The 26,553-nt window shown below is 43.0% G+C and overlaps 1 protein-coding gene across 4 annotated transcripts in view; it reads right to left on the bottom strand.

Annotated features, from left to right (window-relative positions):
• Window positions 1–26,553, bottom strand: part of LOC134349770 (presenilin-1-like) — a 137,599-nt gene that overhangs the window by 68,112 nt on the left and 42,934 nt on the right. For all 4 annotated transcript variants that reach the window (XM_063054641.1, XM_063054632.1, XM_063054622.1 and 1 more), the window contains one exon: window positions 6,000–6,141. In XM_063054641.1, coding sequence (XP_062910711.1) covers window positions 6,000–6,141 — 142 coding nt within the window. The remainder of the gene's footprint in view (window positions 1–5,999; window positions 6,142–26,553) is intronic.

Below are 26,553 nucleotides of genomic sequence, written 5' to 3'. Positions count from 1 at the left end.
GTGTCAGATGATCTTGGTTCAGTGAATAAGGGGTTAACCTTGGTACCAGTGGAATGTGAGGATTCTCAGTCACTTGTATTAGACAGTGTTTTAAAAGTTAGTGATAAGATGGAAATTGGTGAGGTCAGTGTTGCTGAAAATAATGGGAAAAGGGCTGTTCCTGGACTTTTGGATAAAGTGCTGAAAAAGGTGATTGGTTGCGTGACCTTTGACCCTGCTTGCAGGACAAAGGCCTGCTGAGGAAGGATGTGCTACTCTGTGGAATTTTGTTTGGACATTTGAAAGTACACACCTGCAAGGTCATGCTGTTATTCAGTGTGATTTTATGGAAGCAAGTTGAAGTGAAAGTTGTAATCAGATGAATGGATTGTTTGGTCTCTTCCATAATGTATACATGGTTCTCATAAGCCTGGTGATGGTGCCAAGTTTGGTAAACAATATTGGGAGGTTGACAGCTCTCCAAGATAAGAGTACTTCAGCAATTCAGCTGATGAGCAAGGCTGTTGCTAAGGAACCACACAGAAAGACTGATGTTTATTTTACATGTGCCGATACTCAAAGCATGTTTAGGCAGCCTGTTGCGGCCTATGACAGCAAAACCAGAGGTTTAAATTATGATGATGTGTCACAGACTTTTCTACCTTCCAGATTTCCACAGGACTTAGAGGGTAGTAAAGCTGATGAGAGTAAGGTGTATGAGAAAGGTTTGTCCTTATGCAGGAAGGAATATAGAGGAACAGAAGCAAGATTCTGAAATGGTGGCTTTAAAGGAGACAGCTCTCACAGACGAGGAGGTTCGGAGAGAGCCAGTGGGATATTACCTTAAAGGTGGAGTATTGATGAGGAAGTGGAGACCAGCCACTGTGCCTGCAAGTCACGTGGTGGTTCCGAAAGTTTACAGGGCTGAAATTTTAAACATGGCTTACAGTATGCCTTTAGGTGGACATTATGGAGTAAGAAAGACAGTGAAAAGGATTATGAAGGAACTTTACTGGCCTAGTTTAAGAAAGGATGTTGTGTATTGTAACAGGACTTACCATACATGTCAAGTTGAGGGGAAATTTAAATCAGGTTATTCAAGTCACACTACTTAAACCAATACCTGCTTTTGATTAATCTTTTTCTAGGGTCATAGCGAATTGTGTAGGCCCATTGCCAAAGACTGCAGCTGGTTATCAGTATGAGTTAACAATTGTGTGTGCTGTGTCTAGGATCCCTGAAGCAGTGTCTTTTGAAAATATCGAGGCCAAGACTGTGGTGAAGTCATTCAGTAAGTTTTTCATACTGGTAGGTCTGCCCAAAGAAATGCAATTTGACTAGGGCAGTAACTTTACTTCGAGAACATTCCAGGGGATAGTTAGAGAACTGGAAGCTAGGCACATGGTATCATCTGTATATCACACGGAGTCCAAGGGAGCCTTGGAACGCTTCAACTCAACTTTTAAGACCATGATTAAAGCATATTGTGTGAGAAATGGGAAAAATTGGAACGAGAGGGTTCCCCTACTCTTATTTATTGTTGGAGATTCGATTCAGAAGGCATTGGAGGGTAGTTTGTTGGAACCTGTGTCCAGTTACAGGCCAAAAGGACCTTTGACCCTATTCAGAGAACTATGGTCTGATTTGGAAACATGTGTCAGTGTGCTTAATTATGTTTTAAAATTCTGGAAGGGATTTACTAAGATTTGTGGCCTTGCAAAGGAGGGTTTACAGAATGGTCGAATCAAAATAAAACACTTGTTTGCTGGAATTCAGCTGGGAGAATTGTTATGGAACAAAATGGAGTCGTGGAATCTGATAATGGGATGGAAAAACATGTTTACCTACTGAATCTAATCTCACCAAGACGTCAGATTCCATTGTTTTGAAAAAGATTACTGATAAGGTCCATCAGTTGGACCCTAAACCTCAAAAACAAGTGAAAGGACTAATTGGCATTTTGAAGCGGTGCACAGGTGCAGTGCATTACATCATTATAAATTCAGCCCAGCCCATGAAACAGTATCTTCACAGAGTGAACTTTGAGAGAAGTAAAATGGTTGAAGAAATTAGAAACAAGAAAGAACAAGGAAAGAGAATGAGTGATTGTATTGATAGAGTGGGGAAGGCTAAATACCTTATTAAGATTGACTTGTTAAAAGGATGATGGGGTGTTCCTTTGACAGAGAGGGCTAAAGAGATATCAGCATTTGTGACACTGTCTAGACTGTATGAGCACAATGGTTTACCCTTCGGGATGAAAAATGCACCAGGGACATTTCAAAGAATGATCAATTCTGTGATTAGAGGTTTAGAAAACACAGGGGTTTATATCGATGATTTAATGGTCTGGAATGACACGTGGGAAGAGCATATTGCAGCTGTAGGAAAACTGTGTGACAGATTTCCCAAGGCCAATCTTGCCATGAACCTCACTAAAAGTGAATTTGGTGATGCCACAGTTACATATCTGGGCTATGTGGTGGGCCAAGGCCAACTGGCTCCTGTACAGGCCAAGGTTCAAGCTATTGATGAGGTTCCTGTTCCGACCGGCAAGAAAGCTTTGAGTAGGTTTTTAGGAGTGGTTAGGTATTATTGTAAGTTTTGTAAGAACTTTGCTGACATCGCTCTCCCCCTAACAAAACTCCTAGGGAAGAGTGAAAGATTTTTATGGAATGACCTTTGCCAGGAGGCATTTGAACGTCTGAAAACCATCCTGTGTTATCATCCTATGCTCAAAGCACCTGATTTTTCAAAACTATTTTCGATAGCAACAGACACTAGTGACGAAACTGCTGGGGCAGTACTGTTACAGAAGGGTGTGGATGACATTGAACACTCAGTAGCTTATTTCTCAAAGAAATTATTCAACTGTTGAAAAGGAATTACTAGCACTTATTCTGGCCTTGCAACATTTTGAGACCTCTGTTCAAAAAAAAAACCTCGAAATCTTTCTGTCACCCAGAGACCACTTGTGGTTTACATGGATTATAATCCGTTGGTGTTTCTAACTAAGATAAAGGGTAAGAATAGAAGGTTGTTAAATTGGAGTCTGATATTGCAAGAATTTGATCTGACAATCAAACATGTGAAAGGTACTGACAATATTATCGCTGATTGCTCATCCAGATGTTAAGTTGGAAATTGTACATATTTTTGCTGTCATCTGATGATCATACATGTATTGTTTCAAACTCTGCAATTTACATTTAGACTAAAAATTTCGCCTTCGTCAAAAATTCTTTTTTCTGAAGAAAGGGGTGTAACGGGGTCCTGAATTACCCCCATGAACTGTGCTCGATTACCCCTATGAACTGTGCTTTGGAAAAGAGAGAGAGAGAGAGAGTTATTTAACACCAACAACTTGTTTTAAAAGAGAGAGAGGGAGGGAGATGAAGACTGCTCATGGATTGTTTGTATTTTCTTCAAGGATATTTGCTTGCTTGTACATTTCTTACACAAAGGAAGGAGAAGTTATTTGACTGACAGCTGATGCTCAGTACGGGAAGATAAAATAGGAGGTCAGATGATATAGACCTCAGACACATGTTTTGGATACTGAATGAGCTTTGTTGTGCCCGCAGAAAAAGTGGGTTTTTGGAGGATTGATCAGGCAGATTGATCAGTGGCTCTTACAGTGAAAAGGAAAGGGGTTGACTGGTGGGGAGTTGTCCATGTGTCCACCCTTGCCTGGGTGATAGCTCCACCACAGAAAACTAGTCCCCTTTGTTGTGGTCATAGTCAGTGACTTTTTAAAGGATTTCAGAGGACAACGAGAAGATCGACGGCGTCAGCTCACCTGAAGACTCAAATCTCTCCTCCTCTCTCTCCCCATCACTACTCAACTCAATACCACTAACTGAACTGAACTTTACTCATCATCGTAAGACTGTATCTTTTTACCCCTAGACTTGATGAAGCTTGGTTTTCACATATATTTCCACACCTACTGATTTACTTATGCTAACTTGTTCGATTTATCTACACTTATATTACTGTATTGCATAGTTACTAATAAATATTATTAGTTAATAGCAATACTGGACTCCAAAGTGTTTTCCATCTCTGCTGGTTCTTTATTCCCGTCACAGGGTACGTGAGGAGATAATTGAAGATTTGCTCTTGCCTCACTCCACGCTCCCACATCTCCCTTGTTATCACAACAGTAGTTCATGCATCTTTGAGATTTTTATCCACATATGATTTTGATGTTTACCATTAATGAAGACATTATCATGTCACTATTCTTCCTTTTAGCCAAGAGTATGCAGTTTCCACCTGCCTTTTCGTTTAAGTTTGGTGACTGTTACTGCCACTACATCATCTACATGAGCCTACAGTTCACCAGTCTCCACATTATCACAGAGCTTACAACCACCTGTGAATGCTTCCCATAAATATCAAATTTATGGTGTCAAACTGCTCTTTACTTTTTCAAATTCTCATGTAATATTTCTCATACTTTCATACAACAGAAGAGATGATTTGACCCCAAGCCCATGTTGGGTCTCCTATTATATACAGTACCTTTTTCTTTGCAACCTATTCTCTCTCACATTACCAACAACTTTCCCATCACAGTTTTCCTGCTACCCACCTACACTAGGGGAAATTTCATTTATTTTGTTCCAATATAGAGGCCTATTGAGTCCATGCCAACTCTCAGAGCAATCTCGTCAGTCCCATTTCCTAGTAATCCATTCTATCCCACACACCCATCATCTCCACCTGACTCCCCCTTGACCTAACTACACACAGGGAAAATCAACCCACCAACCTGCACATCTTGGGGATGTGGGAGAAAAATGATTCACCAAGTTACAGTCATAGGGAGAGCATGCAAACTCCACATAGAAAGTACCTGAGGTCAAGACTGAACACAAGGTGTTGGCACTATAAGGCACCAGCACACACTCTTTCTCTTCATTTCACCCTGGAAGTCCACCCACTTCCAAATTGGTTTCAACCTGCAACACTGGTTTACCTTGTCCTGACGATATTGGCTCTATGTACTAGTCATCTTTCCCACAAACTATATTCATTCAAATGATTACTCCCATCAGAAAAGAATATTCTATAAATGTTTTTATAATTATTTCAATACATCCTCTTTCGTCTCCAAAAAACTAGAAACATAGGATAGATAAGAAGCAAACTCTTGAGTGGACAAAATGGTACCTAAACCAGAAATAAAAGCCAGAATTGAGCAGAACATCAGTATAGCAAAGTACTGGCACAGAGGTGAATAAAAACCAGGACTTGAGCTAGGGCAATTTGATTAACAAACAGAAATTATTAGGATTTGGGACAGAAAAAATACATTTGCTAAATTTTCCTGTGCAGGGGCAGCAGATCCCGAGACAATATTGAACACAGAAACAATGACATGGATTTGGATAGCTTTTCCAACAGCAAGATGTCCAAAACTGCATTACAAGAGGACACATTAGAAAATTTAACACAATAAAGTAGCTATAGGACACATTAAAAAGGTAGAGATTTTTAAAACGGTGCTTAATGGAAGAAAGAAAAGAAAATGAAGCAAGGAACTCCACAGGTTAGTACGCAGGCTAGTCTTCAGGGATACATAAAAGGCCAGCAGAATAGTTGAAAGACAGATTGGTGAGCACATGGTAACACTGATGTGAACAAATACAAGCCATTGATTAAGGAAACACATTGAACAGAGAAGATAACACAAGAGGAAGCTGGCCTTACCAGCTTCAACACATTCTATGAAGATTAAATATGTGCAACTGCTGTAAACCAATGACATCACCCTCACCCTCAAGATTTAACCCAGTCTCCACCACCAACCAGAAAAATCTTTTGGAGATAACTCTTGCAGGAGTTCCCAACCTTTTTTATACCATGGACCCCTACCATTAACCAAGGGGTCCCTGGGCCACAGCTTGGGAACCCCTGATAGAAGCAGCTTACAGTTTATACCCCTCATTCTCTCGGAGGGGATAACAAAACATGTGCCTTACAAATCAAGGAAATCTGTAGCACATACTTACCTTGTAGCACCTGTACTTGTAGAGGAGTACAAGAATCAGTGTCATCACCACAATTACACTGATCATAATAAGAGTGTTCAAAATGGAATTTACAGCACGCTGTCCAATGTTATCCGTGTCTTCTGTAAAAGGTGTGTACAATCTGCAGACACAAAAAGCCCATAGAGTCAGACCACTTCCATCTGGATGATTACTTCTTAAGTAAACTGGTGTCGAATCAGTTATCATTAACAAAAGTTTTTCAAAACTTTTCTTAACAGGCTATGCAACTGATATGGTTAAATCCTCACAGTATCAACACACCTATTCCCTCCATTTTTAAATAATTCCTTGTTTGTTTTAATTATAAGAAAATCCACTGATATCCTTAACCAACAATACTGATCATTTGCATTAGAAAAATAATTAGAAAGTTGACTAAAAACAAGGAAATTGGAAAGGCCCATCCACACCCCAAGATACCCTTTTCACTCTCCCTGCAGATGAGGATTTTCTCCTACTGATCAATGCCAAGCTAAAGTCAAATGGATCCTGTAAATCATCCAGGACCTCACTCTACTGACCATTCAGCCCAGGCAAGTACATTGATAGAACAGGGTTAAAAGACAAATTGCATCAGAGAACGATTGTTCACAATTGTCTCCATATATTCCACTGCTCTGCATTTCACTCCCAATGCAGCAAAAGCAACTATTTACTGATCAATTGCTTTAAATATCTTATAACTTTCCAGCTTCTCATCCTGTTTGTTTCCTGAATTAGTTATATCACTTGGGTGACACGGAATTTGTCTGTGGCAGCAGCGCAGTGCAAAAGCAAAATTACTACAGATTACAAATAAAATCCATATTCTACATTGTATATCTGAATATAAATATTCAACCAAGTTATAATCTAGATGCATAACTATTTTCTGCTCTTGACAGAGATTTGCAGATTCAAAGAATTTAAATGTTTTTCAACAAAAGATTAGTAAGGGATATGTGCTATCAAAATATTCATGGTTGTTATTTCCCCTCAAGATCTTTCAAAATTACTCTGATTAAAATGTCTATGTCTCATGTATCCCTTACAAGTTTTGAATGTAAACAGTGAGTTTTTTTTTTCTTGTGCTGTTGCCAATTAAATTAGCCAGAGTGGAATGGTGAATTCAGCATCATTGGAGCAATGTGGGAAGCTAAAGACTAAAGACAGATGAAAATGTGAGAGCTTTGAAGAGTTAAGGTGACTGACACAAGTAACTCAGAAATTTCCTTGTAGACTGAACACAAAGACCAAGGGTCCAAATAATTCTTTCAAATTAAGCAGCAATTGCACTTTTTCCAATTTAGTGGATTGCATTTAGTGCTTGAACTGCACTTCTTCGACAGCAGGCAAAGCCAAATGCTGATTGGGTAACCACTCTGCAGAACATCTTTGGCTCAACCTGCAAGGGTGACCTGAGCTTCCAAAATAACAATCCTGCTTTAACAATTCAAAAAATTGCTGGAGGAACTCAGTAGACTGAGCAGCATCTATAGGCTATCCCTGTAAGCGCAAGTGCTACACCTGTCCCTACACCTCCTCTCTTGCTACCATTCAGGGTCCCAAACAGTCCTTCTAAGTGAGGCAACACTTCACTTGTGAGTGTTGGGGTCATCTTTTGCATCCGGTGCTCCCAGTGCAGCCTCCTCTACTTCAGTGAAACCCGACTCAGATTGGGGGACCGCTTCGTTGAGCACCTCCGCTCCATCCGCCACAACAGACAGGATCTCCCAGTAGCCACCCACTTCAACTCTACTTCCCACTCCCATTCAGATATGTCCATACATGGCCTCCTCTACTGCCATGATGAGGCTAAACTCAGGTTGGAGGAGCAACACCTCATATACCATCTAGGTAGTCACCAGCCCCTTGGTATGAACACAGAATTCTCCAACTTCCTGTAATTCCCTCCCCCTCCCTTCCTCTACCCCTATGTCACTCTGCCCCCTCCCCCAGCTGCCTATCACTTCCCTTATGGTTCCGCCTCCTTCTACTACCCATTGTGTTTCCCCCTATTCCTTCTTCACCTTTCCTGCCTGTCCCGCCCCCCGCTTCCCCTCCCCCACCCCTTTATCTTTCCCTTTACTGGTTTTTCACCTGGAACCTACCAGCCTTCTCCTTCCCACCCTCCTCCACCTTCTTTATAGGGCCTCTGCCCCTTCCCTCTAGAGTCCTGACGAAGGGTTCCGGCCCGAAATATTGACCAATCTTTTCCACGGATGCTGCCCGACCTGCTGAGTTCCTCCAGCGTGTTGTGAGCATCTGTAGGGATGCGGGAAGGAGCTGTGGGCAGTTTGAATCCTGTTGCAGGGTTTTGACCCAAAACATCAACAAATCCTTCCCCGACAGATGTTGCTTGACCTGCTGAATGCTTGAAGCAGATTGTGAGTTGGTCCAGATCCCACCAACTGTAGATCCCGTGCCTCTTCCATTCTCGGCCCCATTTTCATTCTGACCTCACTGCCCCTTCACCTCTTACGTCACCCCAAAAGTGGCCCACACAAGCCTTCTGGGCATGTTGTAGCCCTCTGGACTTCAAAATAGAACTTAACCATTTTAGGTAACCACCCTTTTCCGTGTCCCTACTCTTGTCACTCTGATTCAACTTGCTTCTTTTTTTCCTCTCCTGTTTCTAATAGCAAGCAATTGCCAACTTGTTTTCCCAGGGGCAAAGGAAGCTGAGGAAAGATGTGAGAGATAAGAGCATCTTAGCTAGGAGTCCTTTATCTTTTAAAACAGAGATGAGAAACATGTTTTTTATTAAATAAAAGCAGAGGCTGTTAATCTTGAATGTATTGTTAGAGGTGACAACAGAGTTACATATAATTATGCTTGAAGGACAGACAGAAACTTCGCTAGGCAAGGCACTGGAGACAATTTATAATGTGGGCAAATGGGTTTAGTGTAGGTGGGTTGAAGTACCTATATGGACATTGACCAATTTTAATCTCAGTTATCAGACACCCACTTCACTTCCTGCACTCCTCAAGACAACTAAAAACACATTTGTCTTCTAATTCAGTTTTCATATGAGTCCCTGACCTGATAAGTTGAGTTTCCCTTCTCATCCTCCTAGTTACATTAACAAACTACTGCATAGTTCCCTGTCCTTTGTGTATATTATTTTAAGATACTGATACCCTTTTCTTGGACTAACTACTTTTCCAATGATTTGTTAGGGTTCATCAGCACCCCTACAGTGAAAAATATCTAGCCTGAATTTATCATCGCTGATGATGCTGATGGCAGGTTCTTCGCCTGTGAAGATCAACAGTGAAGAAGAGACCTCTGGAGTGACAGCATGATTATTGGTGACTCTAGAGGCCAATTCTGGATCTGCAGACTCTGAAGCAGTCGGGACTTGGGAATATCTGAGATATGGCGCTTGGGTAGTAGGACCCTTCCTGCGTCTCCTCTTCTCTTCAGCAGTTGCTCTTCTGGATTCCTCAAAATTCTGCCAAAAATGTTGAGGAATCCAGAAGAGAAATCCACTGATCATGATCATCTCTAAATATGGTAAAGAAGCATAGGTGATATTGTCATATTTCTTTGAACACCACGTCCACAATTTTCCTAGTGTGCACTGAGACAAACAAATTTCTGACATCTCACTCCCATTACCACTGCATGGCTCAGTGGCTCGTCCCTAACCCAGTTTTTGTTCTGTTGTGTTCCAATCCCACTGATCAATATAACCACATGAATAGACCATTCTGTCCCTGTGCCAATCCCGCTGATCAATATAACCACATGAATAGGCTGTTCCATCGTGCCAATCCCACTGATCAATACAACCACATGAATAGGCCATTCCATCCCTGTGCCAATCCTACTGATCAATATAACCACATGAATAGACCATTCTGTCCCTGTGTCAATCCCACTGATCAATACAACCACATGAATAGACCATTCTGTCCCTGTGTCAATCCCACTGATCAATACAACCACATGAATAGGCCATTCTGTCCCTATGTCAATCCCACTGTTGCCTACACCAACCCCAAGGTGGGTTAGTGATCTTGAGGTGCATAAGGCTGGACAAAGTGCACCCCAGGACCTTGTGGGACACTAGAAATCACTGGAGTCCTGGTAAAGATCTTTGTATCTTCCTTAGCCTCAAGTGAGGTACCTGCATATAGTGCACTTATACAAGCAGCAGCTGCAAGGACAAGCCAGGAAATGACAGCCTGGTGAGCCGGACATCAGTACTGGGGAAAGTTACAACAGGTAATTCAGCATATGATAAGCTTGTTCAAAATGTGAAATCACCTAGGATCCAGAGTGAGCTAGCCAATTGGATATAGAGAGTAACACATACAAAATGCTGGAGGAACTCAGCAGATCACACAGCATATTTGGAGAGGAATAAACAGTCGACATTTCAGGCAGAGATCCTTCATCAGGAATGATGAGATCCTCTAGTCTTTGTAGGTGTTACTCTGAATTTTCAGCAATCTGCAGAATCTCATGGTTACAAATGGATACAAATTTGGCTTCTTCATTGGAGTCAGAGGGTGGTGGTGGAGGGTTGTTTTTTCACCCCTAGAGTGGAGGTCTTTGATTCTGCATCAGTGCTGAGTTCTGTTGTTTGTCACATATATTAATGATTTGGATGAAAATATCACTGGCATGATCTGAAAGTCTGCAGATACCAAAACTGGTGGCGTTGTAGACAGTGAAGAAGCTTGTCCAAGGTTACCACAGGATCGAGAAAGTAGGCTGAAGATGGCAAATGGAATTTAACTCTGACAAGTGCAGAGTAATATATTTTGGGAAGATATTTACAGTGAATGGCAGGGTCATGGGCAGCACTATAGAACAGAAATACTCTGAGATACAAGTATATAGGTTCCGTAAGTGGTCACACAGGTAGTCAAGATGAAAGTGTATAGCACACTTGCCTACTCTGGATGGGACACTAAGTACAAGAGTTAGGGTTTCATTTTAGAGCTGTACAAATGTTGGTGAGAATGTATCTATTAATACTGTCTGTGCAGTTCCAGTCACCTTACTATAAAATATGATAACGTAGGTAGAACGTACAGAAAAGATTCACAAGGACGTTGCCGGTTCTGGAAGGCTTGAGTTATAAGGAGGGACTGGATACCCTGGAATGAAGGAGACTGAGAGATAACCTTAGATTCAGAGTTATTGCATGTACATCAAAACATTCAGTGATCAGAGGGATCAGAAGAGAGCAATTTCAAATTCCTGGGTGTCAACATCTGAGGCTCTAACCTGGTCCCACCATATCGATGCAGCTAAAAAGAAGGCAAGACAGCTGCTATACTTCATTAAGAGATTGAGGAGATTTGGTTTGTCAACTAAAACATTCAGAAACTTCACAGGACCGAAAGAACCTACAGCAAGTTATAAGATTAGTCAGCTCCATCTTGGGTTCTAGCCCTTCAAAGCATCCAAGATATCTTCAAGGTGTAGTGCCTCAAAGGCAGCCTCCATCATTAAGGACCCCCATCACGCTGGACATGCCCTCTTTTCATTGTTACCGTCAAAGGAGGTACAGAAGGCTGAAGGCACACACTCAGTGACTCAGGACAGCTTCTTCTCCTCTGCCATATGATTCCTAAATGAACATTGAACCCATGAACACTACCTCACTTTTGTTTTATAAATATTATTTCTGTTTTGCACTATTTTTAATCTAACATTATATATATTAATATAATGCTACAATAGACCTGATAACAAATCTGATTCTGAAAAGAGTCATTTACATTCAAAACCAACACACTCAAGGATGTGCTGGGAGCAGCCTGCAAGTAAAGACATACATTCTGCTGCCAACATAATATTTAGCAGAATTGTCAATGTTAAGACCCTGACACGGTTGTGAGTGGAAGAGGAAAGTAGTCAGTGTAAAGAGAATACTTTGCTCTGAATTTTCTCTGTGTCAAGAGAAAAAAAATTCTCACTATTCAAAAAAATCTCTGGTTTACTACCTGCCACATTTTTGTCTCTGAAGCCTTTCTGCATCCTTCCCAATGCCCGCACTGCCACTGAGATTTGTATCACTAGCAAACACCTGATCCCCTCACCCTCACTGATAAAACTTGTTAAAGGCCAGCACTGATCTGCCACCCAACTGGTCCATTTTGTGATCGGAAAAAGACTTGTTCAATCTTTTTCTGCTTGTCTACCCCGTAAACAATCCTCGACCCACGCCTTGACGGTCCAAAACCCGATCCGATCCTCAACCCACGCCTCCACGATCCGATCCTCAATCCACGCCTCCACGATCCGATCCTCATTCCACGCCTCCATGATCCAATCCTCAGTCCACACCTCCATGATCCGATCCTCAATCCACACCTCCATGATCCGATCCTCAATCCACACCTCCATGATCTGATCCTCAATTCACGCCTCCATGATCCAATCTTCAATTTATGTCTATGTGACTCAATTTCATGTACTTCAATTCTGTTTAATAACTTCTTATGGGACATTTCATTGTGGACCTTTCCAAAGTGTAAAACCACAGCAGATTTGTCAAGCACCATCTCTCATTTAAAACCCTATGTAACACTCGCTTTGCCTAGTGGCATGATCTCGGGGGTGGCACCCCCCACCCGGCCAAACTTTAGCACTCGTTTGGGTGGATGCTGCGTGTTGTGTCCCCTGTGTAACATCAGTGCCCCGAAATAACATTCAGGCCACAATGTGCTGTTAAACGATTGAGATTTTATATTTATTTAGTTAGTAGAGAAATAAAAGAAAAGGAAAACAAATAAAAGGTGCCAATAATCTCATAAACATGTCCTGTGCACAAACATTGGAGCTCACGAATTCCCTTTCACTGATCCTCCTTTGCTCGTCGTCGGCCCCTGGGCTCCCGCCCCAAGCCCAGGCCCACTGGGTCCGGCAACTGTCTCCTCAAGCCACGTCTTCTCTCTTCATCCTCTTTGCACCTTCTCCCCCAAGCCCGTGCAAACTAACAGCTTTCACACAGACAGAAAGAATAGCATCTATCCCAATTGGTTAGCAAATGAATACAAGTCCTGTTATTACTAATTATAACCCAAACATGCTGCTATAGAGAACCACTGCCTCAGCAGTTAACAGTACAGAGAAGCCATTTTATTCACCTTAGCAGTAACATAAAAGAAGAAACCCTTACACTCTCCCCCCACCCAATTTAGTCATGACTCCTAAATAACTTGCCAACCCTTCCTGCAGACACAAAAACCCAATCCAGGTACAAACAGCGACTTTGCTCCCCAAACAGTAGACCTTACGCCCTGTTCCCCAGGCGCTACATAGGCCAACCCATCTGGGAGTTTCCTAATCCTCTGAGACCTCCGTACCCCCTCACCTAAACCCTTCAGGCTCGGACACTACTAGGGATACCTCGGGTCTGCTTGCCGACTCCTCTCCCAATCTCTCACTCGTACCCCCACTGCAACTCGGAGCGTTCTGTCCTGTGTGCAGGCACCCGTCTCTCTTTCAGGGACCTGCAGTAACCCAGGCTGCCCACAGCTAGCACCCCACCCTCCTCACCTGACTCAGTGGGAGAAGGGCCAGGAGTCTCTTCACCCAACAAGGGGAAGTTAGCGAAAGGCAGCATTTACCACACCTCCATCTCATCATCCGTTGAATGTAGCTGCTGGTTGGTTCTCTCCATGCTGGAGCACCTGGCCTGGTCTGCTTCTGCAGCCTCTTCAGCCTCCTGTAATCGAGACGACAGCTTCTTCCTGGACTCCTCCAACTCTCGCCACAGTCTCAGCAGTTCTGACTCACGCTTCTTGGCCATCTCAATCAGGGACGCAGTTACTCCACCAGCTTCTTCCACCCTGACCTGAAAAGCAGCAGTTAAAGATTGTTCAGCTTCCAGTTTAGTGTCCACTGAACTTATCTCCAGCTTTTTCTTCCTGATAACTTCTTCCAGGTCAACTTTCAGGTTTTCCACTTCATTTAAACTGTGGATGGTCATCTTCAGGTTCCCTTCAAGCGTCCGCTTCCCTCTTCCAAGATCTATCCGCAATTGCTTCACCTCCTCGGAAGTGTAGTCAAACTCCCCTCTCTGGGTTCTTGGTTTTCTGTTGGCCTTAGTCAGACAGCTTTCTTTGTCTTCCCCAACTTGCAAGTCTTCCAACCGGTTCTGGATCACTTTCTCCAGTCTCTGCTGGGAATTTTGTCTCTCCGTCTTCACTTCAAACTTGATCCCGTAGAGACAGTCACTCATGAGCTGCAACCTTCGCCAGACCTGGCACGTGTCCAGAGAAAGCTTTAACTCTTTAGTTCTCAACCGCTCCTGCAACAGCCTCGCTTCATATTCTTCCGAGGCAGATCCACATACTAGGAGATCATCCAAATACACCAAAACTCCAAAAAATTCCACATTCCCCACCGTCTTCCTCATGCCCCACTGGAAAGGTGCAAGGGCTCCGGATATCACCTGGGGCATCTTTTCGGACTGGAAGGATCCCAGGGGACTTATAACGTCCGTCTTCTCCTTGTCAGCCTCACTCATTAGGATCTGGCAACATCCACTCCTCAGATCCCGCACATTAAACCACTTCGCACCACTCAGACAGACCAGCGCGTCTTTGACCCTCGTGACCGCATACTGGTCAGGTACGGTGCGCCTGTTCAGGATCCTATAACCCACACTCACCCTGCCTATGTCCTCCATGTCTGCAGGGGCCAGTCGCCGCGACCTCTCTCTCACCGAGATGTCTTCAGCAGTCAACTCCCCACCCCCCCACCGTGGTATGTCAGAGCGTCCACAAAGAGGGGCTCACCCTCAGATACTTCCAGCATTGGCTCTCGCTTAAATTCGGTACCGGCCCAATGCTGCTACACACATCCTCACAAGCAGCTCAAAACAAGGGGTGCACAGACAGTGCCCCTAAACAGCTCTCACCCACCTCCTCCTGGCAGGCCCCCATGTGCCTTCCTCACCAGCAGGGTGTTGGTCCCCTCCAGAATCGAAACGCTGCCAGTCTCAACAGTGTTTGGACACATCAGCACTAACGATTCACAAACCTCAGACACCCCCACCTTGGCCTCCAAGAACTCCAATTTCACTGGATTCCAATCGTCTTCTGGATAATCCCTAGCACTGATATTCCGAATTTCCAGTGCCCGAAATGGTGTCAAGGGAAAATGCTTTAAATACCAGTTGTAAAACGAACTGTACAACAACTTGACCTGCGCCCCAGTGTCGAGGATGGCCTTAGCATAGCTTCCCTCCATCCGTAACGACACACTGAAGCGTGGTCCCACTAAGCCCTCAGAAATAGGGTCTTTTTCTTCCTGAAGTTCCTTGGTACATTGTTGGGAACGTGTTCCCCCAGAGACCCCAAGCCGTTCCCCCACTGGGCCTCCATTAAGTTTCCCAACACCTCTCTGATCAGCTGAACAACTGAGGGAGGGGCTGATCCCCTTAACTGATCCCCCGGCACCACAAGCAATTTATCTGCCCCCCCCAGCCAGAGAAAATACCCTGAAAACTTTCCCCCAATCTCCTGACACAGGTATGGAAAGCCCCCCAGGTGCTGCATTTTACTTCCAGTTGAACCAAATGCATTTCCCCCTGTTTTCAGATTTCTGGCAGCTGTCACTACAGGGTAATTGACCCTGACAGTTCTAACACCGTCACCAGCCCGCCTACTCAAACTTTCAACCAATCCCTGCCGCTTTCCCTCATCCGAGCACTGCCACTTATCTAACAACTGAGAGATCCACTCCGCCCATGTCTCGTACGCCTCTGCCCACGTCTCGTACGCCTCCGCCCCTTCAGGGGTGGGCATTGTTCCAAAGGAAAAGCCAAGCCTGCCATAGCGGGAACATCTATTTGCTAGAGAAACAAAAGCATACACTACCCCAGAATTCTCACTCTCCACTGGGGGACGAGGACTGATTAGACGTTCAAACTCTGAACACTCTTCCCCCTCCCTCCTGACAGTATGGACAGTCCATGGCCCCACCTCACCCGGGGCACCAATAGACACTGGCAATCCCACCTTCATGACGTCAGCGCTAGCCCGCGCTAAAGCAAGGTCTGAGACAGCCATTTTATCAACCTTTTGTGCTACAATTTCAAACTTGCCATCAGCTTTAACCATATTCAAAATCGAATTAACAATTCATCCAAGGTATGAATATCCACCCCACTCAGCCCATTACTAACCCCAATCCCACAGAGACACACATTACCCCAACCCCACAGAGACACACCGGCACTGATTTAAACAGGGCGAACACGCAGCACCCTACAAAAATCCATTTCCCAGACGAGCCCCCACATTGTAACACTCGCTTTGCCTACTGGCATGATTTCGGGGGTGGCACCCCCTACCCTGCCAAACTTTAGCACTCTTGTTTGGGTGGATGCTGCATGTCCTGTCCCCTGTACCCCAGAATAACATTCAGTCCACAATGTGCGGTTAAACGATTGAGATTTTATATTTAAGTATGGGGTTAGTAGAGAAATAAAAGAAAAGGAAAACAAATAAAAGGCACCAATAATCTCATAAACATGTCTAGTGCACAAACGTTGGAGCTTACAGATTCCCTTTCGCTGACCCTCCTTCGCTCGTTGTTGACCCCTGGGCTCCTGCCCCTAGCCCAGGCCCAGTGGGTCCGGCAACTGTCTCCTCAAGACACGTCTTCTCTCTTCATCCTCTTTGCACCTTCTCCCCCAAGCCCACGCAAACTAACAGCTTTCACACATACAGAAAGAATAACATCTATCCCAATTGATTAGCAAGTCCCGTTATCACTAATTATAACCCAAACATGCTGCTATAGAGAACCACTGCCTCAGCAGTTAACAGTACAGAGAAGCCATTTTATTCACCTTAGCAGTAACATAAAAGAAGAAACCCTGACACCTATATCAACCAGGCCCAGGTTGCCTATTATTTTCCACATGCCCTGTTAGTTCTTCCCTAATAATTTCTACCATTTCCCTTCCCAAACTGATGACAGGCTAACTGGTTTATAGCTCCCCATTTTTTCCCTTCTCCCCGCCTTTCTTAATGTATATGATGGCTCCTTTTTAATACAGGTTTTACAAATTTTGCCTGAAGTTTTATTTTCATTCCTCATCTTTGTCATTGCCAATGAACTCGGTACATGGCATTTTTTTCCACTTTGCTGCTGCCAAGTTTCTGGCTTTTTAATTGTGATGCATTTCTGCTGAACAGTTTCCTACTTTAGTTTGCTTATCTGTACATTGTTTTCTGGTTATTTCACTTGAGTCTGATCTCTTCTATTCCTCAATAAACACAGTCAGCCTATTAGCTCAATGATTACTTTCTACCTGGTGTTTCTGATACACTACTGGCAGTTTGGAAAGAGAATAAAAAGATTCCAGTGTGATGTCCTAAAAATGGAAAAAGTTCTGTTAATTGTTATTTTACCTCATTTAATAGATCCCTCATATGAAATGAATGAAAGAAAAATATGAGTGCCAAAAAAAATAGAAATACCCAGGTGCTCTGCAGAGACAAGCTAAGAAATACAGAGTTAATGCTTCAGTCAAGGCAGTTCAAAGCAGCTATATTACGGATTTAACTACTTCAAAGTCAGTAGAAAGGTAAATGGAAGATCTGTGATGGTGAGGAGGGCAGATTTTTTTCCACCAGCCTCCACATCTAATTAACTTCTCTAATTTTCATCGCCAAGGCTATCCCCAACCAATCTGACAAGCTGTCTTTACTCAACACCCTTCTGCCTCAGTTACTTAAGTCTTTTTTTTGCATGGACTGGGTTAGGTGAAGAAAAGTTCCGAGAAATCCACTAACCCTTGTGATTACTAGCTACTTCCTCTCCATACACCCAATTGAACCATCTTTAATTTTTGGGCCAGGAATCCCCACAATGTACATTTTCCATTTTACTTTACATTTTAAGAATGTGCATGTATTGTTTTATTTTGAAAGTTGTCACAAGGTTTGTTGCACTTCATGTCAAATACATCTGTCAAATGCATTTAGCGAAGTTTCCTTTATCAATACAAGAGATCCAAACTAGAGAGAATGTGATACTGGGTCTCCTATTAGGGAATGAGCCGGGGCAGGTAACAAAAGTGTGTACAGGGGAACACTTTGGACCTAGTGACCATAATTCCATTAATCTCCAGATAACTGTGGAGAAGGGTAGGATTAGTCCTTAAACTGAAATTCTCAACTGGAGAAAGGCCAGCTTTGATAGCATCAGAAAAGTTCTGGCAAGTGACGATTGGGATAGATTGTTCTCTGGCAAAGGTACACTGAGTAAGTAGGAGGCATTCAAAAGTGAAATTTTGAGAGTACAGAGTTGGTCTCATTCATTCAGGGTTCTTTAATGTCATTTCTGGTACACAAATGTAAAGGAGAACAGAATAATTGTCAATTTGGATCCAATGCAGTGCAAAAAAACATAGTAAGATAAAGAACACAATAATAATCAAAAATACTATGATTATAAATATGTAAGATAGCTTATTAACATAGATTGTATGCTCATAAGGTGACTCTATGCTCCTGTTAGAATAAAAGGCAAGGCTAACAGGTTTAGGGAACCTTGGTTTGAGAGATATTGAGCCCTTGGTTAGGAAGGAAATGCACAGCAAATTATAAGCAGGCAAGAAACAAATGAGGCATTTGAGTATAAGAAATGCAAGAGGAAACGAGGGAAATCAGGAAGGCTAAAAAGGAATGGGATTGCGATGGCACTTGAGGTAAGAGACCCACAGATACATTAAGAGCAAAAGAACAAGAGACAACATTGGTCCTCTTGAAATCAGCATGATCATCTATGCATGGAGCTAAAGAGATGGGGAGAGATCTTAAATGGATTTTTGCATCTGTATTTACTTGGCAGATGACAACAGAGTCTATAGAACTGAGGCAAAACAGCAGTGAGGTCATGGACCATATATGCAGGTTACAGAGGAGCAGCTTGCTTTCTTGAGGCAAATTAAGGCGAATAAATTTCCAGTGCCCGACAAGGTGACCCCTTTGACCTGGTGGAAGATTAGTGCAAAAATTGTACGGGCCCTGGCAGAGCTATTTAAAATGTTCTTCGCCACGGGAAAGGTGCCAGAGGACTGGAGAATAGCTGATCTTTCATTGTTCAAGAAAGGTCTAAGAATAAACTGGGAAATTATAGGCCGGCATACCTCTCGTCAGTAAATGATTGGAAGGCATTCTAAGGGACCAGATATAGAAGTCTTTGGACAGACAGAGCCTCATTAGGAATAGTCAACATGGCTTTATGTGTAGGAGGTTGTGACTAACCAATCTTAAAGTTTTTTTGAAAGGTTACCAGGAAAGTTGATGAAGGAAAGGCAGTGGATGTTGTTTACATAGACTTTAGTTAGGCCGCAAGACAACATCCCACATGGAAGGCTAGTCAAGAAGGTTCTGTCAGTGGACATTCAGGGTGAGGTAGTCAGCTGGATTCTACATTGGCTTCACGAATGCCAGAGATAGTAGATGGGTGCCTCTGTGACTGAAGGCCTGGGGCTAGTGGCGTGCTGAGGGTTGGTGCTGTGCCCATTGTTGTTTGTCATTTATATCTATGAGAGTCTGGCTCAGCAAATTTGCTGATAACACCAAGATTGGGAGTCAAGGCTAATTGGACCTCTGGAAAAATGAGCTGAAAAATGGCAGATGGAATTTAATACAGACAAATGTAAGGTGTTGTACTTTGGGGGGACTTGTACTGTGAGTGGTAGGGCATGGAGGAATGCAGCAGAACAGAGGGATCGGGGGATACAGATCCATAGTTCCTTGAAAGTGGCATTACAGGTAGATACTGTCATAAAGTGAGCTTTTAACATATATTGCGTATAGGAGTTGGGATGTTATGTTGAAGTTGTACAAGATTTTGGTGAGGCCTAATCTAGAGCACTGTATGCAGTTCTGGTCATCTCCCTACCGAAAAGATAACAGTAAGGTTGAAAGAGTACAGAGAACATTTACAAGGATATTGCTGGGACCTGAGGATTTGAGTTATAGGGGAAGTTTGAATAGGTTCCGACTTTATTCCCTGGAATGTAGGAGAATGAGGGAAGATTCAATAAAGAACATTGAACAGAGAAGTGTACAGCACAAGAACAGGCCCTTCAGCCCACAATGTTGTGTCAAGCCAATTGAATTAGTAATCGTGGCTGACTTAACTAATCCCTTATACCTACACAATCTACATATCCTTCCAATTTCTTCACATTTATGTGCCTATCTAAACGAACCCCTAATTACTTGACAGCATATTCCAGGTACCCACCACTCAACCTTGACCCTTGCGTCTCCTTTGGACTTACCCCCCTCACCATAAATGCATACCCTTTGCTATTAAGACATTTTAACCCTGGGAAAGAGATGCTCCCCTCACCATAAATGCATACCCTCTGCTATTAAGACATTTTAACCCTGGGAAAGAGATGCTCCCTGTCTACTCCATCTATGGCAGTCATAATCTTATAAACCTCTATCAGATCTCCCCTCAGCCTCTGCCGCTCGAGAATAAACAACCCAAGTGTGTTCAATCTCTCATAATTGCACACACCCTCCAATCCAGGCAGTATCCTGGTAAACCTCTTCTGCACCATCTCCAAAGCCTCAATGTCATTCCCATAATGAAGTAACCAGAACTATATGCAATACTCTAGATTCAGCCTAACTGAAGTTTTGAAAAATGATGATGTCGACTCAGGCCCAAGAGGACAGCGTCAGGAATTTTCATGCCTTACAAGGCGCGGAACAAGAGACTGTGTGGCACTCCACTCCTCACGCAGACATTTTGCAGTACTGTATTTTCTTTATTTTTACGAGGTCGAGTTGTGAGCACTCAATCTGGCACGGATGGAAAGTGTACTCAGGAACAGCCCGATTGGATTCAAACCCGGGAACCTCCGTTCCGGAGTCCAGCGCTGATGTCACTGCGCCACCAGCCGGTTGAAAAGCTGCAACATCAATACCTGAATATTGAACACAATGCCTCGAGTAATAAAGGCAAGCGTGTTATATGGCTTCTAAACCACTTTATCGACCTGTACAACCACTTTCAGGGAGCCATGAAGTTGGATCCCAAGATCCCTCTGCTCATTAACTTTGCTACAAGTCTTGCCCTTAACAGTGTGCTGTTTCTTTACATTTGACCTACCAAGGTGTAACACTTCACATTTGGCCAGTTAAACGCCATCTACCATTTCTCTGTCCATATCTGCAACAGATCTGTATCCTGCTGTATTCTTTGCCAATCTTCTAAGCTATCTACAACACCAGCAATCTTTGCATCATTTGCAAACTTACTAATGCACCCTTGTACATTTTCATCCAGGTAATTTATATAACATCACAAACAGCAGAGGTCTCAGTATAGATCCCAGCAGAACATCACTAATCACTGACCTCCAGCTAGACTAAGTGCCTTCAGTCACTGTGATCAATAGGCCAAACAGCCAATTCACCATGGATCCCATGCACCTCACTCTGGATGAGCCTCCCATGAAGGACCTTGTCAAATGCCTTACTAAAATCCATGTAGGCAACATCCATGGCTTTACCTTTATCAATCACCCTCATCACCTTGTCAAAAAACTCAGTCAAGTTACTTGCCCTGCACAAAGCCATGCTGGCTCTCCCTAATTAGGCCATGGTTTTCCAATTTCTCATAAACCCTATCCCTAAGAATTCTCTCCAGGAACTTCCCTACCGCTGATGTGATGCTCACCAGTTTATACTTTTCAGGATTATCCCTGGTTCCCTTCTTGAATAATGGAACAATAGTAGCTACTTGCCAGTCCTCTAGAACCTGGCCTGTGACCAGAAAGGACACAAAGATATTAACAATCTTATTGCTTGCCTCTCAGTAACCTGGGGTCCCATCTGGTTTTAGATATTTATCACTTCAATCTTGTTTAAAAGACCAACACTACATTCTCCTTTATCTTGAAATGCCCTAGCAAATTAATACACTCAGCACTAATCTCCCTATCCTCCACATCCTCCTTCTTGGTAAATACTGATATAAAGTACTCATTTAGGCTATCCTCTGCATTCAAGGGAATGTTCCCTCCTTTATCCTTCAGTGGTCCTACTCTCTCCTTAGTTATCACCTTGCTCTCGTTGTATGTGTAAAATGCCTTGGGATTCTCTTTAATCCTACTTGCCAAGGACTTTTCATGGCCCCTCCTGGCTTTCCTAATTCCCTTGAGTTCTCTTCTGGCTTCTTTTTATCCTATAGAGCTCTCTGATCATAGATTCTTAGCTTTAACCATATAACCATACAACAATTACAGCATGGAAACAGGCCATCTCGGCCCTTCTAGTCCGTGCCGAACTCTTACCCTATCCTATTCCCACCAACCTGCACTCAGCCCATAACCCTCCATTCCTTTCCTGTCCATACATCTATCCAATTTAACTTTAAACAACAACATAGAACTTGCCTCAACCACTTCTGCTGGAAGCTCATTCCACACAGCTACCACTCTCTGAGGAAAGAAGTTCCCCCTCATGTTACCCCTAAACTTTAGTCCTCTAATTCTCAACCCATGCCCTCTCATTTGAATCTTTCCCACTCTCAATGGAAAAAGTCTAACCACGTCAACTCTATCAACCCCCCTCATAATTTTAAACACCTCTATCAAGTTTCCCCTCAACCTTCTACGCTCCAAAGAATAAAGACCCAACTTGTTCAACCTTTCTCTGTAACTTAGGAGATGAAACCCAGGCAACATTTTAGTAAACCTCCTCTATACTCTCTCAATTTTATTGACATCCTTCCTATAATTCGGTGACCAGAACTGTACACAATACTCCAGATTTGGCCTTACCAATGCCTTATACAAATTCAACATTACATCCCAACTCCTATACTCAATGCTCTGATTAATAAATGCCAGCAAAACAAAAGCTTTCTTCACCACCCTATCCACATGTGATTCCATCTTCAGGGAACTATGCACCATTATTCCTAGATCCCTCTGTTCTAAAGCATTCTTTAATTCCCTACCATTTACCATGTATGTCCTATTTTGATTAGTTCTACCAAAATGTAGCATCTCACATTTTTCAGCATTAAACTCCATCTGCCATCTTTCAGCCCACTCTTCTAACTGTCCTAAATCTCTCTGCAAGTTTTGAAAACCTACCTCATCATCCATAACACCACCTATCTTAGTATCGTCTGCATACTTACTAATCCAATTTACCACCCCATCATCTAGATCATTAATATATATTACAAACAACATTGGACCCAGTACAGATCTGGCGTCTCCCATCTAGCCACTGCTGAATCCATTTTACTACTTCCATATTAATGCCTAACGATTGAACCTTCCTAACTAACCTTCCGTGTGGAACCTTGTCAAAGGCCTTACTGAAGTCCATATAGACAACATCCACCGTTTTACCCTCGTCAACTTTCTAAGTAACCTCATCAAAAAATTCAATAAGATTTGTCAAACATGACCTTCCACGCACAAATCCATGTTAACTGTTCCTAATCAGACTCTGTCCATCCAGAAAATTATATATACCATCTCTAAGGATACTTTCCATCAATTTACCCACCACTGACGTCAAACTCACAGGCCGATAATTGCCAGGTTTACTCTTAGAACCCTTTTTAAACAATGGAACCACATGAGCAATACGCCAATCCTCCGGCACCATTCCCGTTTCTAATGACATTTGAAATATTTCTCTCAGAGCCCCTGTTATTTCTGCACTAACTTCCCTCAAAGTCCTAGGGAATATCTTGTCCGGACCCGGAGACTTATCCACTTCTATATTCCTTAAGAGTGTCAGTACTTCCTCTTCTTTAATTGTCATACTTTCCATAACTACCCTACTTGTTTCCTTTACCTTACACAATTCAATATCCTTCTCCTTAGTGAATACCAAAGACATTGTTCAAAATCTCCCCCATCTCCTTTGGCTCCGCACATAGCCGTCCACTCTGATTCTCCAAGGGACCAATTTTATCCCTCATTATCCTTTTGCCACTAACATAACTTTAGAAACCCTTTGGATTTATTTGCACCTTACTTGAAAAAGCAGCCTCGTATCTTCTTTTAGCTTTTCTAATTCCTTTCTTAAGATTCTTTTTACATTCTTTATATTCCTCGAGTACCTCATTAACTCCAAGCTGACTATATTTATTGAAGATCTCTCTCTTTTTCTGAACCAAGTTTCTAATATCTCTTGAAAACCATGGCTCTCTCAAACTTTTAACCTTTCCTTTCAACCTAATAGGAATGTAAAAGGGTAGAGTGCTTAAGGAAGTAGCCCAAGAAATAGTGGATGCATTAGTGATAATTTTTCAAAACTCGTTAGATTCTGGACTAGTTCCTGAGGATTGGAGGGTGGCTAATGTAACCCCACTTTTTAAAAAAGGAGGGAGAGAGAAACCGGAGAATTATAGACCGGTTAGCCTAACGTCGGTGGTGGGGAAACTGCTGGAGTCAGTTATCAAGGATGTGATAACAGCACATTTGGAAAGCGGTGAAATGATCGGACAAAGTCAGCATAGATTTGTGAAAGGAAAATCATGTCTGACGAATCTCATAGAATTTTTTGAGGATGTAACTAGTAGAGTGGATAGGGGAGAACCAGTGGATGTGGTATATTTGGATTTTCAAAAGGCTTTTGACAAGGTCCCACACAGGAGATTAGTGTGCAAACTTAAAGCACACGGTATTGGGGGTAAGGTATTGGTGTGGGTGGAGAATTGGTTAGCAGACAGGAAGCAAAGTGTGGGAATAAACGGGACCTTTTCAGAATGGCAGGCGGTGACTAGTGGGGTACCGCAAGGCTCAGTGCTGGGACCCCAGTTGTTTACAATATATATTAATGACTTGGATGAGGGAATTAAATGCAGCATCTCCAAGTTTGCGGATGACACGAAGCTGGGTGGCAGTGTTAGCAATGAGGAGGATGCTAAGAGGATGCAGGGTGACTTGGATAGGTTGGGTGAGTGGGCAAACTCATGGCAGATGCAATTTAATGTGGATAAATGTGAAGTTATCCACTTTGGTGGCAAAAATAGGAAAACAGATTATTATCTGAATGGTGGCCGATTAGGAAAAGGGGAGGTGCAACGAGACCTGGGTGTCATTATACACCAGTCATTGAAAGTGGGCATGCAGGTACAGCAGGCGGTGAAAAAGGCGAATGGTATGCTGGCACTTATAGCGAGAGGATTCGAGTACAGGAGCAGGGAGGTACTACTGCAGTTGTACAAGGCCTTGGTGAGACCATACCTGGAGTATTGTGTGCAGTTTTGGTCCCCTAATCTGAGGAAAGACATCTTTGCCATAGAGGGAGTACAAAGAAGGTTCACCAGATTGATTCCTGGGATGGCAGGACTTTCATATGAAGAAAGACTGGATGAACTGGGCATGTACTCGTTGGAATTTAGAAGATTGAGGGGGGATCTGATTGAAACGTATAAGATCCTAAAGGGATTGGACAGGCTAGATGCAGGAAGATTGTTCCCGATGTTGGGGAAGTCCAGAACGAGGGGTCACAGTTTGAGGATAGAGGGGAAGCCTTTTAGGACCGAGATTAGGAAAAACTTCTTCACACAGAGAGTGGTGAATCTGTGGAATTCTCTGCCACAGGAAACTGTTGAGGCCAGTTCATTGGCTATGTTTAAGAGGGAGTTAGATATGGCCCTTGTGGCTACAGGGGTCAGAGGGTATGGAGGGAAGGCTGGGGCGGGGTTCTGAGTTGGATGATCAGCCATGATCATAATAAATGGCGGTGCAGGCTCGAAGGGACTACTCCTGCACCTATTTTCTATGTTTCTATGTAAAGATTCTGAATCCTCAAAATTTCACCTTTAAATGTTCTCCATTTCTCTGTTACATCCTTCCCGTAAAACAAATTTTCCCAATCCACTCCTTCTAAATCCTTTCGCATCTCCTCAAAGTTTCTCCAATCAAAAATCTCAATCCTAGGTCTAGTCCTATCCTTCTCCATAATTACACTGAAACTAATTGTATTGTGATCACTGGACCCGAAGTGCTCCCCAACAGATACCTTCGTCACCTGCCCTATCTCATTTCCTAACAGGAGATCCAACACTGATCCTTCTCTAGTTGGTAACTCTATGTATTGCTTCAAAAAACTATCCTGCACACATTTTACAAACTCCAAAACATCCAGCCCTTTTACAAAATGGGCTTCCCAGTCTGTGTGTGGAAAATTTAATACAAATATCTGCTATCTCCTTACAAATTTGCTCCTCCAGTTCTCGGTCCCCATTAGGTGGTCTATAATACACCCCTATAAGCGTCACAACACCTTTCTTATTCCTCAATTCCACCCAAGTAGCCTCTCTAGATGAGTCCACTAATCTATCCTGCCAGAGCACCGCTGTTATATTTTCTCTGACAAGCAATGCAACACCTCCCCCTCTTGTCCCTCCTATTCTATCACACCTGAAGCAACGAAATTCTGGAATATTTAGTTGCCAATCACACCCCTCCTGCAACCATGTTTCACTAACAGCTACAACATCATTTTTCCAGGTATCAATGCATGCTCTAAGCTCATCCACC

This window comes from Mobula hypostoma, chromosome 1 (assembly GCF_963921235.1).
Source record: "Mobula hypostoma chromosome 1, sMobHyp1.1, whole genome shotgun sequence".
NCBI classification, from domain to species: domain Eukaryota; kingdom Metazoa; phylum Chordata; class Chondrichthyes; order Myliobatiformes; family Myliobatidae; genus Mobula; species Mobula hypostoma.
The sequence above is the reverse complement of the archived record's forward strand: the minus strand, read 5'-3'. Positions and strand labels throughout refer to the sequence as shown.